This window comes from Mesoplodon densirostris, chromosome 10, assembly GCF_025265405.1.
Source record: "Mesoplodon densirostris isolate mMesDen1 chromosome 10, mMesDen1 primary haplotype, whole genome shotgun sequence".
Taxonomy (NCBI): domain Eukaryota; kingdom Metazoa; phylum Chordata; class Mammalia; order Artiodactyla; family Ziphiidae; genus Mesoplodon; species Mesoplodon densirostris.
The window spans coordinates 22,707,657-22,727,826 of record NC_082670.1 but is presented as its reverse complement, the minus strand read 5'-3'; the positions used below and the strand labels follow the sequence as shown (position 1 = coordinate 22,727,826).

Below are 20,170 nucleotides of genomic sequence, written 5' to 3'. Positions count from 1 at the left end.
TCCTAGAGCGGCGGCGGAAGTGAACCGGTCTTCCGCACTTCGCGGCCGCTTCCGGCCTCTGTGGGTCGCTGCTGGTGGGTCCCGGTTTCGAAGCGGTTCGAGGCGTCAACCCCTTGTCCCCGGAGAGAAACCGCTGCTGGCGTCCTGGGGCTGCGGGTGAGCGGTCCTGTGCTGCGGACGCGGCGGGCGGGGGTGCTACGGCCTTCTCGGCCCCGGCTGGAGTGGGGCGGCCTCCGGGCCTCACTTGCCTAGGTGGATCCGCGAGAAGCTCTTTGACGCAGAAGCTAGCCCCGACCCCCGATCCCTCGGAGAGTGGGTCGGAGCCCGGGGATGAAGGAGAGACCCGGCTGTGCGCTCCATTCCTCCCGGGCTTGTCTCGCGCGATGTACCCTTCTTGAATTATGCGCCTTCTGACATTTCTGAACAGTCTTGGGTCACAGACGCTGACTGGCGTCCTAGGGCCTCTTTCCTGGGCCTGCCTTTACATTTAAAATCGCAGAACGCGAGGGTAGAAGAAAGTCTTAAAGACCAATGTCTCCAGCCTTTTCGCTTGATAAACGAAGAATGAGGAGCAGAGAGATTAAACCCCTGAGGGAATAAATTCATGTGACTTTGCTGCTTTTATGACTTCATGATTTCCACCAGACATCTAGGTATTTAAAAAATTTAAAAAGCAGCTAATCAAGGATGTCTCAACTTTTTATTATGATTTGTTTGCCGTAAATGTTTGTTTATTCCGTTTAATTGTTCTTTTTTCTATCATCAAGTGGAAATGTTTCCTACCGAGTCTTATTCTTCTTTCTTAGAGTCCTGAAACAACTTAGCACCTTTTACTTAATATTTTTCTTTAAATTAGTCTATTCTTGAGTCTTTTTTATCAGAGTATTTTCCTGCTTATAGAAAATTAACCTGGAGGCGGCTTTCAAAGTGCATTTTTTAATTCTTAGAATTTACAGTTTTTGTTTTTGGTGTAGTTTGTGTTAATGATGATGGCTTCTTCTTCAGTTCCAGCCAGAAAGAGACGGCACAGGAGATCTTGCTTGAAGCATTCATAAGCTTTTGCACAGCTATGATGGCATCTTCTTGGTCCATCCAGGCCAACAAGGACCAGGATGAACTTTTGGAAATAAAGATAGAGGAAGAGGAGGTGGAGGAGGAAAATAAGTGTACCGCCAGACAGGATCAGAACCTGCAAAAGAACACCACCCACAGCAGGGAGGTCTTCCGACAGTACTTCAGGCAGTTCTGTTACCAGGAAACATCTGGACCCCGGGAGGCTTTGAGCCAACTCCGGGAACTTTGCCATCAGTGGCTGAGGCCAGAGACCCACACAAAAGAGCAGATTCTGGAACTGCTGGTGTTGGAGCAATTCCTAACCATCCTGCCCGAGGAGCTCCAAGCTTGGGTCCAGGAACAGCATCCACAGAGTGGGGAAGAGGTGGTGACTGTGCTGGAGAATTTAGAGAGAGAGTTAGATGAGCCAGGATATCAGGTGAGAACAAAGATGTGGTTTCTGTTTGAGAAAAGATGAAGTAGGGATTTCTAGGCCAGAATGAAGTCTAACATTATTTCACAAAACGTATTCTCGACACTTCGGTGCATCAGAAAGGGGCCTGAGTGTCGTAAAACATTGGTTAACATAATCCTAACTTATTTATATCTTTTCTGTAGAAGGATCATGTATTTCTGCATTAAAATGCAGAAATTCCGTTTGATGAAATGCTGCCCAGAAACATTAGATCTAAACAGAAGACTTGTAGGACAGAGAGAAAATGTTAGAGAGATGATGGTAACAAGGTGGGCAGCAGCCTCTTGAAAGGGGCATCACTTCTGCTGAACAATACAAATATTTAAGAAATAAGGTTTTGCAGATATATCCACTGCCTTGTCTCCATTAAAGGATTAAAAGATAGGGGCTTCCCTGGTGGCACAGTGGTTGAGAGTCCACCTGCCGATGCAGGGGACACGGGTTCGTGCCCCGGTCCGGGAAGATCCCACATGCCGCGGAGCGGCTGGGCCCGTGAGCCATGGCCGCTGAGCCTGTGCGTCCTGAGCCTGTGCTCCACAACGGGAGAGGCCACAACAGTGAGAGGCCCGCGTATTGCAAAAAAAAAAAAAAAGGGGGGGGGGATTAAAAGATGGCGAAATCAAAGTCACCATCTCAGAGGAATGAGATGTAGGAGCAGAGTGGAAAGTTAGGAGGGAGGGGCAGGTCATGGGACCCATGTTTCTTTGAGTAGTTGAAAGTCCAGTTAAGTTGGAAAGGTGAGATGTGAGTAGAAGAGTTGAGCACAGAGAGTCCAGGACCTTGAATACCAACCTCCTGAGTTTAGATTTTATTCTGTAGGACAGAAGCTCCTAATCTGTTCTCTCTGAGTCTAAATGAATTTTAACTAAAGCCAAGATATAAAAAAGAACCAAATTACATAGGACTATTTTGTTTTGTTTTAGCGTTGATAAAAGACAGTGGTTTTCACCCGGTGACAATTTTGTACTGCACAGGGCATTTGGCAATGTCGTGGAACATTTTTGGTTGTCTTAATGGCAGGAGGTACTACTGGCATCTAGTGGCTAAAGGGCAGGGATGCTGCTAGATATCTCACAGTGGAAAGAACAGCCTTATACAACAAAAAATTATTTGACCCAGCATGTCAATAGAATCAAGGCTAAGAAAGCTTGGTATAGCGAGTTTAAATGGTGAAATAATAAAAAGGCAATATAATCTGGCATTGAAGTACAAAGACTGAAGAGGAAAGGAGCATGTGGCAAAAAGATCTAAGTTTAAAATAGGGTCATGAAAGTGTGACTGCGAAGGAAGAGGCATGTCTTAGGTAAGAATTAATTGAAAATGATGACAGAGTAGAGGTATAAAGAAGGAAGAAAGAATGGAGAACTCTTTACTGAGCAGTCTATTCTAGGCTAAGCAGTAGGGATTTCAAGCTTGAAAGACAAGCATAACGGAGACACTTCTAACAGTTCAAAATTGTAGGCGAAGGGGGATTGGGAAAAGTTCATTCATTCAGCAGATATTTATTGACTATCTATTGTTTACTAGGCACTGGGAATGCACCAGTGAACAAAGTGTAGACGGTTGCTGCTCTTACGTTGATAGATTTTAGTCTACTGAGAGGAGACAGACAGTAAACAAAAAATCAACAAATGTATGATACATCAGGTGGTCATAAATTCTATATTTAAAGAAGCAACAGTAAAGCAGAGAAAAGGAATAGTGAATGAAATGAAGATTGTGTTGTTTTCAATAGACTGGTCAGGGAAGGATTTTCAGGTAGGGTGACATTTAGAGCAGAGATCTGAATTAAAAGAGCAAGCCATGCAGCCATCTAGGATAAGAGTGTTCAGGCAGGGGAAATATCAGTAGTAAATGGATAGGTCCTAAGATGAGAATGTGCTTGTCATGGTAGAGATGTATTTGTCAAGGAGGAGATGAAATCAGATAGTTATAAGAAGATCAAACCATTCAAGGGACTTGTAGGCCATTATAAGGAATTCGGATTTTATTCTGAGATGGAAAGTCGTTGGAGAGTTTTGAGCAGAAGAGAGATTTAATCTGACTTAAACTTTAACATAATTACTACCTGCTATGTTGGAAAAGTTCTACATTGGGGCTCATGGTGGGACTAGGGGAGGCATAGGGGACAAAGTTAGAAGCAGGGAAACCAGTTTAGGAGGCTGTGGCTATAAGCAATAATCCAGGCAAGAGATGCTGGTGGCCTGGACTAGGATAGTAGCAGTGGAAGTGGTGAGATGTGATTGGATTCTGGATACATTTTGAAGGTAGAGCTTGAGAGGATTTGTTTCTGTATCGGTTGCGGGATGTGAGAGAACGTGAGTTAAAGATTATGCCAAGGTTTTTAGTCTGAACATCAGGTAGAATGGGTTTGTCATTCACTGAGATGGTAAAAGGAATCAAGAGTTAGGTTTTAGATGTGTAAATTTTGAGAGTCTTACTAGAATCCAAGTGGAAAGTTTGAGCAAGCAACTGGATATAAAAAGTTGGAATTCAGTGGGGGGAATCTGTGCTAGAAATATAAAATTGGGACTTGCCAGAATATGGGTGGTATTTAAAGCCATGAGACAAAAAGGTATCATCAGGGGAGTAACCAGCAGTGGAAACTGGGGAGTGGCCGGGAAGGTAGGAAGAGAACCGAAAGAAAGAATGGGATTTTCAGGTGCAGGCAAAAGTAATTTGGTTTTAGTCATGTTGAGTTTGTTTTGCCAACTAGTCCTTTCCCTTGAGGGTTGCTGAGGGTAGCTAGTGGAGTTTACAGCTTGATTTGTGAGGCCTAACCGAAGATCCAGGGACAGAAGGCACAGTTCACTATACTGACCTTTTTTTGCTTTCCCCTCCCCAAAATTTGAAGTATCAAAACAACTTTTTCTGTACATCTGAGATAGTACCTGCTGATTTTGGCTCTTATTCTGAGGGAGAGATTACAAAATGAAACTATGTCAGGGAAATAGAGCCAGTGTATGGTGATTTCTTATTTACAAAATTTAGCCATTGAAGGGGATGGGGAAGTAACTTGAGGGCCTGTTGTATGCCAAGTGCTTGTGCGAAGTGCTTTACATGGCATGGTGTCATAATCTCAGAGTAATTTCTAGCCCATGGTGACAGAGCTACTAAACTAAGGATCAGAGTAAGTAACTAGAGTGATTCCAGATCCCTGCTTTTTATAATACCATGCTGGGGAAACCTATTACTTTTAAATGCAAAAGGAAATGGGCCCGTGGAGTAGTGGAAGCTACAGAGTGGCTGAAATTGCTGAGTAAATGAGTTAATTGAAGGAGCAGGGGTCAAAGCGAAGCGGAAAAGGATGAGATTGAAGGCAAAAGTAGATACAAGCCTTGAAAAAGAAAAGACATCTTCTTCTAAGATACAAGGGAAGGAGAAGAGTATGAGAGTGGAGATAGATAAAGTGAAGGGGAGATGATTTTTTGAGATGATTGTGATCTTAGATAAATAGAAAATAAGATCATCTTCCCAGAAAGAAGTGGAATGGGGACCTCAGAAGAGCAGAGTCTATTAGGAACAGCTTTTGGGGTAAATATGGAAGAGATTTCTCTCCTTTTCCTTTTTTCCCTTCCTTTCTTTACTTTCACTTTTACTTTCTCCCTTTACTTTTCCCCTTTCCTTTCCTTCTTTCTCACTTCTGTTTTATTTCCCCCTAAGTTCTTTTCCCCTCCTTTCTGCCTCTTTTTACCTTCTTTTCCTTCTCTCTTTTCTTTTTTTTTTTCTCTTTCACTTCTCCATTTCTTTGAGCATAGACTAAGAAGTAAAAGGGGCACAATCAACATTCTTTAACTGTTAAGAATAGGGGAAATTACTTCCAGCTGGGGAAGGGAAGGTTTCTCAGAGGAGGTGACATTTATGTTGGCCTTGAAGAATGAGTAGGATTATGGTCAGCTGATATCTGGAAAGAAGTTTATTTCAAGTTTCAGAGAGCTGGGTGCCACTGCCATGAATAGTATACTGTTCTGTTTAATGTTATCAGAATGAGTATCTCAGTTATATCTCATCTACCTCAGGTCTCAGTTCACACTGAGGAACAGGAAATGCTCTTGCAGGAGATGGTAGCTCTAAGAACAGAACAAGAACCCAGAATGTCCCTCCCGTCTGTGAAAGCCCAGCTAAAGTGTGAATCTCCAGAACTTGAAGCCCAGAAGAAGCAAGGTAAAGAAGAAAGACCCACCTTGGGAGGAAGGGGAAGATGGGGCTAACACAGGAACACTGGGGCTCTTTTGTACTTGTGCTGTTTCTGATCATTAAAGTCAGGAAAGTCTCTCTAGATATCTGACAGCTCATGTGTAGACCTCAGGCAGCCTGGTTTGTCACTCTACAGCTCTTTTTTTCTCTTTATATTAATACTTTTAAAATTCTGGCTGTATTTTATTTGAAATCACTTAGTTTAGTTCTTCTTACAGTTATTTTCCTCTGTACTGACCTCCCTGCTATTTTTAGCCTTTATCCTAGCAGACAATTCCATTATCTTCCAATTCGACTATCTCCTGCCTCCTTCAGTTAAATAAACCTTTGCTCCATGATGTCTGCAGCTCTCAGATGGTACAGGGAAAAAAAATATATATGTGTGTGTGTGTGTGTGTGTGTGTGTGTATGTGTGTATTACTCTTATAAAGAGAAGGAGTAATAAAGCAAATCGGGTAGAATGTTCAAAGTTAGTGAAGGGGTAAAAGACTCAGTACCTTTCTTATTTCTATTTCCTCTATTTTTTTTTCATTTAATTATTTTAAATAGGTGAAAATTCACGTGGTTCAAAAAATAATAATTTAAAGTTACCCAGTGAAAAGTTTTCATTCCACTCAATTTCCCTAGCCATTTGGTCTCCTTACCCCTATTCTGAAATAGGTTGTCACTGTTACTAGATTCTTGTGTGTCCTTCTAGAGATTTTTTAATCATATATGTATGTTTTTCATATTCAAATATATTTTCCTCTCTTTATCACTAAGATTGTAGAACCTTGCATTTTTTATTTCTTAACAGCTGTTTAATATTAAAATGTATGGATATATCATGCAATTAACTTCCCCTGCTGATGACATTTAAGTTGGCCCTGCTCTTTTACTGTAACAAATAGTGCTGTGGTAAATAACTGTATGTGTGAGTATATCTGTAGCATAAATTCTTCTGTGTGGAATTACTAGGTCAAAGGTTTTATATATATAGTTGTAATGTTTATATATATTGTCAACTTGCCCTCTATAAAGCTTGGGCCAATTTACACTCCCACTGGCAATGTATGATATCCATGTCATGAACATAGTGTTATATCAAGCTATTGGCAAATCTGATGGGTGAAAATTATACTCAATATTGTTTAAATTTGCTTTTCCCTTATTGTGAGGTGGAGCAACTTTTCTTGTGTTTAAGAACTATTGTATTTCCTTTCCTGGAAACCATCAGTTTTTTTCTTTGCCAAGTTTTCTATTGGGTTATTGGTCTTTTCCTTAACAGTGTTTGGAGTGCTTTGTTTATTAGTCTGTCGTATATTCTAGTGCCATTTTATAGTCATGCAGGAACTCTAGGTTCTTATGTAATTTTTCATTTGAATAATTTTATGTTGCCTAGTGAAGTTGCTGTTTGCTATCACAAGAAACTAGTTAACATTTATGATCCATTTTTAGTTTCAGATGTTGAGACTGGAAATGAGTATAGGAATTTAACTCTAAAGCAAGAAGTTTCTGAAGAAATGAAACCATATGGGAATATATCTAGCAAATTTGAAAATGAAATGTCTCAGTCAGCTAGGTATGAAAAAACTTACGAACCTGAAGAAAAAATAGGAGAGCCTTCTGGATACTCCAGGGAAGATAAACAACATACATGTGATGAAAATGGAGTAAGTTTGACTGAGAACTCAGACCTTTCTGAATACCAGAGAGTCTGTCCTGGAGAAAAGCCTTATGAATGTGATGACTGTGGAAGAACTTTTAGTCAACACTCATGCTTTGTAGAACATCAGAGGATCCATAATGGAGACAGGCCCTACAAATGCGAAGAATGTGGAAAAACTTTCCGTGGGAGAACTGTGCTTATTCGACACAAAATAATACACACGGGAGAGAAACCATATAAATGTAATGAGTGCGGCAAAGCCTTTGGCCGGTGGTCAGCTCTTAATCAACATCAGAGACTTCACACAGGAGAGAAACACTACCACTGTAATGAATGTGGCAAAGCCTTTAGCCAGAAAGCAGGTCTCTTTCACCATCTCAAAATCCACACAAGAGACAAACCTTATCATTGTACTCAGTGTAATAAAAGTTTTAGTCGGCGTTCAATTCTTACCCAGCATCAAGGAGTCCATACTGGGGCAAAGCCCTATGAGTGCAGCGAGTGTGGAAAGGCCTTTGTTTATAACTCCTCCCTTGTTTCCCATCAGGAGATCCACCACAAAGAAAAATGCTGTCAGTGTAAGGAATGTGGGAAGTCCTTCAGTCAGAGTGGCCTTATTCAGCATCAGAGAATCCACACTGGGGAGAAACCCTACAAATGTGATGTATGTGGAAAAGCCTTTATTCAGAGGACAAGTCTTATAGAACATCAACGAATTCACACTGGAGAGAGACCCTATAAATGTGATAAGTGTGGAAAGGCTTTCACTCAAAGATCAGTCCTCACAGAACATCAGAGAATCCACACCGGAGAGAGGCCCTACAAATGCGATGAGTGTGGGAATACCTTCCGAGGAATCACCAGTCTCATTCAGCATCAGAGAATCCACACTGGGGAGAAACCCTACCAATGTGACGAATGTGGCAAGGCCTTCAGACAGAGGTCAGATCTTAGTAAACACCAGAGAATCCATAATAGAGGTGGTCCCTTTAAATGTAAAGAGTGTGGGGAGACGTTTAGGCAGAACTCAGCTCTTACTCAACATCAGACCACCCACAGAGGAGAAAAATCTGGTTCTGTGTGAAGACTGTAGAGAAGCTGTCTCACAGAGTGCAGGCTGGAGAGAAATACTAGCTTTGAGATGATTTAGGACAAAATGTTAGTCACTGTTGCTATAAGGTAACTTCGGATATTTCATAAAAAATACACTCTGCTGCCCATTTCATTAGGTGCTGTGGAGAACAAGGAGCGTAACACCAGATTCCTTTTCTCAAAGAGTTTACAACCTAGTTTGGGATATATAAGGTCCACTGTTTAGTCAAGACTATAGGACAATAGAATTGATGCTCAAAGTAGTGTAGAATTAAAGTGGCACTTGGCAAGCTATAAATTCTGAAGGACAGATCACTGTTACCTGAAGTGGTCAGGAAAGACTTTATTTAAGATAAAGGTTTGATGGGGATATTTGGAAGGCAAAAGGGAGAAAACATTTAGGGTAGAACAAATGGAAGCAGAGTGCATGTAGTTCGGAAGCATCAGTGACAAGACTAGCCAACCTAAAGTAGAGAGTTCATTCAAACTGGGCAGTTGATGGCACTACGTTGGAAACATAGCTTGAGGACAGACTCTGGGACGGTTAGAATGCCAATAATTTCACCTAATACTTTGACACTTACAAAAAGCACTTTTCTCATTGAATTCCTAAAATGTTTCTATAAATTAAAATTATTCTCCATTTTAAAAATGAGGATACTCTTGCTTATGGAGATGGTGACATAGCTACAATATCACACAAAGGAAAAGACCAGCAGCTTAAGTGCAGTTTTGTGACTTCAAGTCCTGTTCGTTACAGTAGTGATTCCTCAACATCAGTGAACATCAGAATCACCTGTGGAGCTTGTTTAACGTACCTGAGTCCCAGTCACAGATACTATGCTTTATTAGGTCTGAGATGGGGATTGAGAATCTTCATTTTTTTTTTTTTTTTTTTTTGCGGTATGCGGGCCTCTCACTGTTGCGGCCTCCCCCGTTGCGGAGCACAGGCTCCGGACGCGCAGGCTCCAGACGCGCAGGCTCAGCGGCCATGGCTCACGGGCCCAGCCGCTCCGCGGCATATGGGATCCTCCCAGACCGGGGCACGAACCCGTATCCCCTGCATCGGCAGGCGGACTCTCAACCACTTGCGCCACCAGGGAGGCCCGAGAATCTTCATTTTTATAGCTCCACAGTCACCTGATGTACTCTAAATTTTGAGAAACATTGTGCTGAATCACTGCTACCTTCGTGGTTGCCAGTGAAGTGAGGAAGCATGAACACAGGCCGCTGCAGATTTTTAGCATGAGGAAAGCCCTTCAAGGGACTTGAGCCACCAGCTCTTACAATGAACAGGGAATTAGACCACCATCATGCCTAAAAACTAGGTCTTCGAGATGGCCTTTCTGTCCCTTCAAATTTAAATGTTTCAAAAAAGACTGACCTATATTCCAAGTCTCCCAAGGTTCTTCTGAGTGCAAGGCTTGTGTGTGTGTGTGTGGTGGGGGGCAGGGTGCTGGTGTTCTTCCCTGGTTTACACTTCCCTTTTTCCCACCTCTGTAGTTACCATTGTGTTCTGAATCTCCTAATAATTTCTTGTGAGAACTGGCTTATAATTTTTTGGTTTTTATACCTTCTTGAGCACATAAAAGAGCCAAAGATTAGTGATTCTTTGCCTTGGGGCTTCAGAAAACAACAAATCAACCAAAAACTGGTTGACATTACCCCTATATTACTGAGTAAACAATTCTGTTTTTGATGAGAACCTGTGATGATCATTGTAGTGGATAGCAGGCAAGCCACAAAGAAGTACACACAGCTCCTGGTCTGTTTATCTTTTTATTTACAGAAGTCATATTTGATCTCTACTGAGATGTCCTTTTATTTCTTTCCCTTTCTACGTTGCCGCAGCAAACTCCACAATTTCTAGGACTGCCTTCCCACCTCACCCCACACAGCTTCAGTCCCCTCGTCTCCCTTCACCTCTAGCTGGTCAGTGGGTTTGAAGTGGTAAGATAGTGACAAAAGAGGAAGGAGAGGAAAAAGAAGGGTAATCACCATTCTTTATTCCTAACTACCTTTCTGCCCAGCCCTGTCTTTATCCCGTCTCTCCACTCCTATAATATACTCTACCCCCATTTCCCTAGTGCCCTAGTCTCTTGCCCCTCTGTCCGTAATCCCTATATAGGACATAGGAATATCACTGGCTTGGAACTAGAAGAGTCCCTAGTCCTATAGAAATATATATGTTCCTAGCTTTCTAAATTGTAATTGTGAACACATTTTCCCATGAAAATGATAATGGTGTTAGCACTATAACTTAGGCATATTATGCGTCACATTGGCTTTTGGGATTAGATTTACGTTGACTGTGGGAAAACTTTCTGAGTTCACAACATAGGAAAGCAAATGAACATTTAAAAAACAACTCATTCACAAGTTGAGGACTGCTTAGGCTTTTTCATAAGACCAACACTGGAGTTGTGCACCAGGCATTGAGGCAGCTAGGATTGGAAACCTAATTTTTTTTTATGTCCGGGAAACGAACAAGGATCCTAGAACTGAGCCTTGAGAGCTCTGTAGCTCTAAGTATATGAGGCCTATTCCCTACCTTTCCCTGTCTCAAATTTCTCTCATGTAAATTCGTCTCTTTGGAGGGGACTTGACTTAGTAACAAGAGCCTTCATGAGAACATCTCTTTACCAAACTGATGCTATCCATACTTGTCATCTAATCTGATTTCACAAACGTGTTTTCCAAACTGAAATTGCTCCTCATAATGTCAGAGCCTCTCTCTTTAATCTGACTGCTCGATGGAATGCAGTCCTTATTCTAAACGTGCTGTCCACTGTCCATGCTGTTACTTGCAGCCTCTCCAGTTTCTGCCTGACATATTCTCTCAGTGCACACAGGTTCCTCCATTTGCCTATAACTCTCTTAAGTAATATTATAAAGGAACCATAAACAAAGACCCAGAACAATGGAACATGCCTATTACATAGAAGAATACAGTTCGTAACTTATTTAAAAATAAATATGGGGGGTTTGTTCTGGTGGTTTCTTGTGCTTAAATACAGTTGTAGAACCGAAAAAAAGGGCGGAGTGCCATGAGGTTTCCAGGTGGGCATCAAAGGGGGTCAGACTAGTCCTAGATAAGGAGAAGATGTAAGGTTACTATCTGGAACTAAACTGGCCACAGCAAAGTTGAAGGCCCTGAGGGGCAAGTGGAGGACATGACGTGTTAGATATGGAATTGGGGAGTGCGGTGAACAGAAAATGCCTTGAGATGAAGTCAGGAGTACATCTTTATGTATAAAAGATGTGGTGTGACAATGACAGTACCTAGGAAATCAGGGTCCCTTGAAGCAGTTCATCTATATGGATTTTTAAATCATCAGTAACAGGAGGAAGGATGGAAAGAAAAGAGTATGAAAGTGAAGCAAGTCCACAAGAGAAGTAATGGCAGCCAGTAATACAACAGCCAGGTAGAATAACTGGTATAAAACTCAAATGAATCATGAAGCAGCAGCTTAGAAATAACATTGAGGATGAGAATAAGATTGACTAGCCTCTGTTTTCTAATTGATTGAAGGTAAACAAGATATTGAGTGTTTAAGGCAAAAAGCACCTGGAGAGGTTGGGGGAGAATCAAATTTCTAAAGCAGTGAAAAGTAAAATGAGCTTAAACATGGGCTTTGGATGAAAAAGTAACCTGACAATCACAAAAGGGTTCCAGAGAGTGTAATAGAAAGGGACTGTGAAGGGAAGGAAGATGGGCCCCTTTTGAAAAAAAACAAACAAAAAAACAGGGGTGCTGAGCAGGGCTCTGGGATTGAGAAATCTCATGGGCATGGTGAGGATGGAGGTGGAGAGCAATCAGATAGAAGCACTTAGAAAAGCTCTGCACTCCTGTACTCAGAACAGAAGTAGCCTCTTTTGTTAATATCCAGTGATTGTAAAGTTGTTAACAATCAGTCTTATTATTGGCAATCTTTAGGAGTAGAGGAAAGGATTTATTAACAGTATTATGTAATTGTTAACTGCTTACTAAGGGCCAGACATTAGTAAATGCTTTGCTCACATTATTTCATTTTTAGCTGGGGAAACAAATCAATAAAGCTGCTTGAGGTCACAAAGTTAGTATGTGGTGGGACCAAGATATGAACTAAGCAGTTCCAGAGCCCACTCTTCCTCTGTTTATTTCAGATGAACGAACTGCCTGTTGCAGTGGTACTCAGTGCTTTGAGTTATTACCTGTAGAAAATTTTCAATTCCTATCAGTATTCTGGAAAATACTTAAGAAACTCTATAGAGTCCTGGGTCCAAACACCAAAGGTAATAATATCCCCATCCTCTTGCATACTAAATCTTGGATGAAGTTTGGGCCAGCATAAATATCAGCCCTAATTCTTGTTGCCTGCACAATGAGGGTGTCTGTGGGAGACATTGCACTTTAAAGATGAGCTCTTTATAGGAAAGGATCATACTCCTAGCTTAGAACCATTATTCTCTGCATTATTCTAACAGAATAAGGGATATCTGACTAATATAAAGATTAGAGAGATGTCCCCATTATGGATCTATCCAATAACTCACTATGGATATACCTTTGATGAGGGTTTTTTAAAGTTTTTATATTTGTAGCTAGTACCACTTCTTGGATTAAGAAAAACATAGATAAGTATATATTATATAAAATAGTTCCTTCAGATGCCCCTCCTGACTCCACAAGCACAGAATTTATTTGAGCAATGTGTTTGTTTAATACAGGGATAATCATTTTGATAACTTTAATTGAACTTTCTCAACTTTCAACCTTTCACACTGAAAATTTTACATTTTAAAGCCCTTCCAGCAGTTCATCATTTTATTAGAATTTCTTTGGGTCCTCTCTCCTTCCGATGTTTCTCGGTATAACTGGTAAGGAGTTCTTGCACATTACTTCTTATACATAGTATTTTTATATCATATTTGTATATAAAAAGTAGGTATGGATATATTTTATATAAAATATGTTTTTAATTTTTACTTTATACATACACTTTTATATACATATAATTTGATTTTGACAAAGCCAACCACGATAAGTATTTTAAACTTCTCAGTTGCTTAGCTCCCTAGCCCACATTGTGAGATCATTATTGAGAGCCAGCCTTATCCCTTGATTTCTTGTAAACAGTTGATTCTCTTCCCACACTTATAAAAGACCTTTTCCAGGTCTGAAACCCCGTCAGTCAAGGCTCCCAGAGTTTTCAGCCATCACAGTTCAAGGTGATCTTTGGGAAATATATGTTTGCTGTACCAATCATCTTCTTAAGCCCAAATGGCCTGGTCCTGGGTGTCCCGAGGATTCCTAAGAGGAGGCCATTTGTCACCTCTGATTTATGCAGTTCGTCATTATTCCTGTCTAAGCTTGATATGCGTATCTTACTTTTTGATCTAGTGCCTCAGCTCAGACTACTTAAGTGAAATATTTAAGAGTAGGTATATCACCATTTCATCCCTGATAAAGGAGGAGGAAACTTAGGAACTCTACAGCTTGCTGTAGCCAAACTCTAGCTCAATGACTTTGAGTAAGTGACTTAATCTCATTTCCTCATAATGTAAAATATCGATAATAGTACCTACTTCTGCCTGGGGAGCTGCAGACCTAGGGAGGATAATTGTTATACGGATAAATGGGGGGTTTATATAAAGTGCTTAGAACAGTGGTTAGCACCTAAGTGCCTTATAGCCGTTTGCTATTATTCTATTGCCGTGGGCTCTCTCAATGGGCTCTCTCAAATGCGATGCCTCTAGATGCTCCAGCCCCAGGCCAGAAATTACCTGTAACTACACTGCATTTTCCCCAGGACTGCTGGGTTGTTGCCGCTGGGATTAAAGCTCCCGCTCAGGTCTACTTTTACTTTCTTACCTTGGGAACTAATGAACAGTGGCTGGCAGGAGATAAACATCGCCTAAACTGGCAAGGAAAGATTTTCCTATCTTATGTCTCCACCCCTGTTAGAGATAATTAGCAGCTAAGAAGTTTCCCTTTTTGTCTGAGTTGCTCTTCTGAAGTTCTGCCAGGGGAAGGCGGACCCTGGGCGGAGCGTGCCGTGCCCCAGCCTCAGAGCGCAGGCCCTTGGGAGTTACCTGACCTAGCTGCCGGAGCCTGCGCTGCTCAGCAGGGGCGGGGATGCTGCCAGGCAACCACAGAGAGGAGAGAACCTCCAGATTCCTAGAGGAGACCTGTGGGTGAGGCATTGTTGACAGCCGCAGGCCTGGAACTGCGAACTCTTTTGGCCTTTGGGTCGTAGGTGGTGGTGATAGCGGTTTCGTGGACTCCGGCTTCGACTCAGTGTGTGATTCAGCCCTTTAGGGACTCCGGTGAAGTTCAGTCGGACGAATTGAGTTGCAGGCGAAAGTTAAAGATGGCTTCCAAGTCCTGAGTTGTCTTAGGTTATTGGGGCTGTTGAGAAAAAGAGGAAGGTCTGGAATCCCAATTTGGTAAAAGGAAAGTTGGGTTCCTTTGAGATGATCCCACTCATGACTCCCTAGAATAAGTCGGAACACAAGGAACGACATAGAATCCACTTGTTTGACTTTTAGCAAATTACTTAATCCCTCTGTGCCTCAGTATCATTCATCCGTCAGTGGAATGATAAAATCTGCTTAGATGAGTAAATTTACAGTCAATTTTCAATAAATATTAGCCGTTATTTTCTGATCTCTAATGTTCTTTCCTATTTGGGATTCTTAGAAGGGGAGAACCAAAGGGAGGAGGGTCATGGTCTTTCTCTCAAGCTTTATTAACTTAAACTAGGAAGTAAGAGATTATAGCAGATAGTGTTTACTAATAATTTGCAGTCACTCCCACTCTGTCTTCTAATTTTTTTAGCTTTCTGACAGAGTTCCTTTTTTATTTCAGTGCGTTGTCAGGTAAGTGAGTTCTTGGGTAAGAGCTAAATAAAATTTAGAGTTTCTGTTAACAGTGTTGTTCTGTGCCTCAGGAAGAAGACTAGCTACAAGGATATACTTCTGAAAAATCAATGTGAACCCCAAGCTGGAGTGAATCTTCTCCTGAGCTCGCTTATTCCAGAATGGCAGTCTTCTTGCAGGAAAGATCTCTAATAGTGACTGATGGTAGAGGGAGAGGGCTGTGCCTGGGACCAAGAATCAGACTGGCAAAACAAAATCTTTCTTCCAACTTTAAGTTGTTGCTACCAGGAAATAGATATTTGGACCTCACAGGGCTGTCAGAAGACTCGGGGAGCTCTGCCCACAGATGCTGAGACCAGAAATACAGACCAAGCAAGGAGCAGGCGCTGAAGCAGGTCCTGACCTCTGCCTGTAGAGCTGCAGACCTAAGGAGGATAATATTCAGAATGTAGAGAAGAGGCATCAGTTATGCTAGAGAGGTTGAAGAGACAGCTTGAAGGACAAGCCATCAGGTGGGAAGGGTTGGGAGGATCATTTATGGCTTGACTAGTGAAAGGCTTCAGGAATAGAACAGAAAGCAGCAAAACAACTTTAGGATCCACCAGATGTCTCTGGAGCCATAACCCAGTATCTCCCTCATGGGCTTTAATTCCGCCAGGTATTCATGTACACCTCTGGAACCTTCTCTGCCTGTGTTGGGGTTTTTTTTGTTATTTGGGTGTTTTTACTGAAGGACAGCTTCAAATTCAATTTTCCAAGACCATCCCATTGCTTTTAGGGCCCAGATAGAACAAGGATAGAACAAGGTATGCTTATGGCAAGATAGTACCCTGGAATCAAAGGGTGTCAGGTCCAGTCTATTAAGACCCTATCTTAGTTTACCTCTCATGTTACTGCCTTATGAAATGGAAAGCAGATGAGAAAGAATGTCTGCAGAGAAAGAAGACATCCTTGAAAAGAAGGTTTTTAGAACTCTTGTTAGTGTCCTTTCCCTGGAAACCTTGCTTCTACCCGTCTCTTTGCCCAATTCTTTAGGTAGAAACTGAGTAATATTTGGGAGGTGTCTGTGTTTGTTTTGTTATTGTTTTGACTTATTCAACTCCTTTAGCTTCAAAATGTTTTTCTTCTTATCTTTTAATCCTGCATATTAACTGAAAAAATTATTTTCCCCACTGTTACTTTTCCAGTTTACTGATTTCCCCACATCAAAATAGTATGCATTTTGAAACTGATCTACCTGTTGCTTTGAGTTAACTTTTATTATATGCCATTGTTTGTTGATCCATTTAACAAACATTTATGGAGCATTTTGTTTGTCTATACTAGTGGCCTAGGTACATTCATTTGGTGTAAATGGTACTTTTAACTACCCTTTAGCAAATTAAAATTTCTCTTGGTTTCATGATGTTCCCTTTTTTTCACCTCCAGATTCAAACTGATTTCCTCTTAAATTTTTTGATTATACCTTTCCGATTCTTTGTCACATTTTGTGAGAAAATTCTGTATGCTCTTCCAGTCTCTTTCTGACAGTCCAGCTGTCTCTTCTCAAACTGGAACTTCACATGCCTTCTTGCGTGCTCTTCAAAATTGAATTGGTAGTTTAGGGATACTGAAAAGGCATGCACTTTAGATAAAACTGGGTTTTATTTTTATCGCAGTTTCTCATCATAAGTCTCATGATCTCAGCAGAAGAGACAACTGACATTTGAATTGTCTGCATTTTTTTTAGATGGTGTTACTGAGAATGAAAATAAGGACTTGTCTCCAACACAAAAATATTCTGAAGATGCTAAATCATGTGGGGGGAATCTGTAGAATTACAACATCAATGCAGTAAGTTAGTAAAAGCTTTAGTTACTGGTGAGTCATTACTCAGCATTAGGAAGTACATACCAAAGAGAATGTCTCTGAGAGCAACACTTTTGGAAAAGCTTTTGTTTACAGTGGGTCCCTCCTTTCCCACTAGGAAATCTATCATAGGGGAAAATGCTATCAGTATAAGGAATGTGGGAAAGTTGTATTTGACATCAGCCAAAGCAGCCTTATTTGATATCAGAAAACCCACACGAGCAAGAGACTGCATAAAATGTGATGACTGTAAGGATGCCTTTATTCAGCATGGAAACCTTATAGAACCATATGTGAAGGAAGTAGGAAGGAAGACCTTCACCCAGAAGTCAGGACTGACTGCACTAGAGAATCTACATAGGAGATAGATCTTATAAATGTGATGAATGTGGAAATGTTTTCCACGGAATCACCAGCATTATTCAGCATTGGAGAAATCACACTGAAGAAAAACTGACAGGGTGATGAGTATGGAAAAGTCTTCAGATAGAGGTTGGACCTTAGTAAACAGCAGTGAGTCCATATTAGGGAGGCTCTTTTAAATGAGAAGATTGTGGGAAGTTGTACGGACAGACATCAAGCCTCACCAATAGTCTCCATGATATTGGAAGTCATGGAAGTCTCCATGATATGTAAATGGGCAAGATGTATGGGGAACAGGTATCTTAAATTTCCCATTGTAGCCACTAAAAACATTCAATGAACATCTCAAGTCAAGAAAAGGAAAAGTCAGAAGTTCTTTTTGCTTCTCAAAGGAGTCTGTAAACATAAGCAACCAGGACTTTTGAAATTAAGATGTTTACCTGCATCCCTGGACTTGTTGACACTATCTCTGAGATGATTATCTGTTTACTGGGGACATGTTATTTTCCCATGCCCACTCTAATCTCATATCTGAAATTCATTCAAGTGTAAACAATATTGTTTACTGTTTATTGTAACTATATATATATACACACACATATACACATATACATATATTATTTTTATGGGCTAAATAGGCTTGTATGAGTACACCAGGGCATAAAAATGACATTATTAAAGTTTCAGTAAACATAATGAAAGGAACCACATCACTGAATTGTTGGACGTTGGCTGCTTTCCTAAATTTGGCACTGCCTCTGTGTTCTCCCAACACAAAGCCGTATAGGTGTCATTCACAGAGTATATATTTCCCAGATTTTTTTTTTTTTTAAGATAGAAAAAGAGGGCTTCCCTGGTGGCGCAGTGGTTAAGAATCCGCCTGCCAATTCAGGGGACATGGGTTCGATCCCTGGTCCGGGAAGATCCCACATGCTGCAGAGCAGCTAAGCCCGTGCGCCACGACTACTGAGCCTGTGCTCTAGAGCCCGTGTGCCACAACTACTGAAACCCGTGTGCCTAGAGCCTGTGCTCCACAACAAGAGAAGCCATCGCAGTGAGAAGCCCGTGCACTGCAACGAAGAGTAGCCTCCGCTCACCGCAACTAGAGAAAGCCCGTGCACAGCAACAAAAGACCCAACGCAGCCAAGATAAATAACTAAATAATAAAATAAATTTATCAAAAAGATATTTCACATATAGCTTATTGACAGATAATAATAGAGGTATTTTCCCTTATAGGTAACACATAATATCCTGAAGGCTAATACTTTAAGTAATTTGTTTATTATTATTTTCAGTTCTAAAACCTACAGGCTAAAAGAGGAAAGAATCTTTTAGAAGCTCTTCTTCAGCAAATTGGCAATGTAGCCCAATCTCTATGAAAGTGAGGCTTATGGATTTTATAGTAGGTCACTAAATATAGGAACCCACAGATTTCAAAACTTTGCAATGATTATTTCACAATTAGGAGTTTATATCTGCTGTATATGCCTAAATTTTCTGAATAGGTATTACGGTCACTATTTTAAAAGATGGATTGTGTTCTATAAAAGGATTTTTCAGCATCCATAGAAACTACATTATTTTTTTCCCTTAATTTTATTTTTATCTTGTTTTACATGAAAGGCTTTCCTGACATTGAACCAATCTTGCATTCCTGGAATACATTTCACGTAGGCATGGTGTTTTCTTAATGTGTTTATGGGTTCTACTTGCTAATATTTTATTTAGTACATTTTTATTCAATATTTATGTAAAACTGGTCTGTAATTTTCTTCTGTATTTTTCAGGTTCAGGTTTTGATTTTACTTGCATTATAAAAAGAGCTAAGTTTTTATTTTTTAATGTTCTAGAACAATTTGTAAAGCATTGAAATTATCTGGTTTTTGAAAGTTGAATTCTGGTGTGAAATCATCTGGGCTGGGTACTTTTTGTGGGATAGTTCCATGGTAACTTTTTCCTATTTCTTCTACAAAAATGGTCTATTTAGGCTATTTATAATGGGGGTCAATTTTCATAATCTATTATTTGCTTAGAAAACTCTCCATTTTGTCTAGACTTTCAAGTTATTTGCCTAAAATCTGCAGTATAATCTGTCATGACTTTTTAAATAGTTTTATTGAGGGAAATTGATACACAGGAAACTGCACAAGTATATGATTGAACATGACAGGTTTTTTTTTTCGGTTAAGGTAACATTGGTTTATAACATTGTATGTTTCATGTATACAACTTTATATTTCTACTTCTGTATACCCTACAGCATGCTCACCACCAAAAATTTAGTTTCCATCCATCACCATATTCTTGGTCCCCTTTACCCATTTCACCCTCTTGTCAGCCCCTTCCCCTCTGGTAACCACTATTCTGTTCTCCATATTTACATGTTTGATTTTGTTTGGTTTGATTTGTTTATTTATTTTGTGTTTTGGAGGTTTCTTTGTTTTTTATATTTCGCAGATGAGTGAAATCATGATATTTGTCTTTTTCCATCTGGCTTATTTCACTTAGCATATTACAAATGACAAGATTTCATCTTTTTCAATAGCTGAGTTGTATTCTATCATGTAGATAGAATACAACCACATCTTCCTTATCCATTTGTCTGTTGAGCTCTTAGGTTGTTTCCATAT

The 20,170-nt window shown here is 40.5% G+C and overlaps 2 protein-coding genes across 2 annotated transcripts in view; both read left to right on the top strand.

Annotated features, from left to right (window-relative positions):
* Positions 1–20,170, top strand: part of LOC132497849 (uncharacterized) — a 56,253-nt gene that overhangs the window by 11,426 nt on the left and 24,657 nt on the right. Inside the window, exons 3-4 of the mRNA XM_060111394.1 lie at positions 7,417–8,451; positions 14,705–14,774. Of these exons, the coding sequence (XP_059967377.1) occupies positions 7,417–8,451; positions 14,705–14,774 (1,105 nt within the window). The remainder of the gene's footprint in view (positions 1–7,416; positions 8,452–14,704; positions 14,775–20,170) is intronic.
* On the top strand, positions 85–7,287 carry LOC132497357 (zinc finger and SCAN domain-containing protein 12-like). The gene is made up of 3 exons (XM_060110492.1): positions 85–156; positions 1,006–1,492; positions 7,163–7,287. Exons 2-3 carry the CDS (start codon positions 1,070–1,072, stop codon positions 7,199–7,201), a joined length of 462 nt encoding a protein of 153 aa, XP_059966475.1. The 5' UTR covers positions 85–156; positions 1,006–1,069; the 3' UTR covers positions 7,202–7,287.

Bases quoted from the DNA above. Each gene is read 5' to 3' on its own strand.
- LOC132497357 (XM_060110492.1), top strand. From the start codon at position 1,070: ATGATGGCATCTTCTTGGTCCATCCAGGCCAACAAGGACCAGGATGAA. The intron at 1,493-7,162 runs GTGAGAACAAAG...ATCCATTTTTAG, and splicing joins TAGATGAGCCAGGATATCAG to TTTCAGATGTTGAGACTGGA.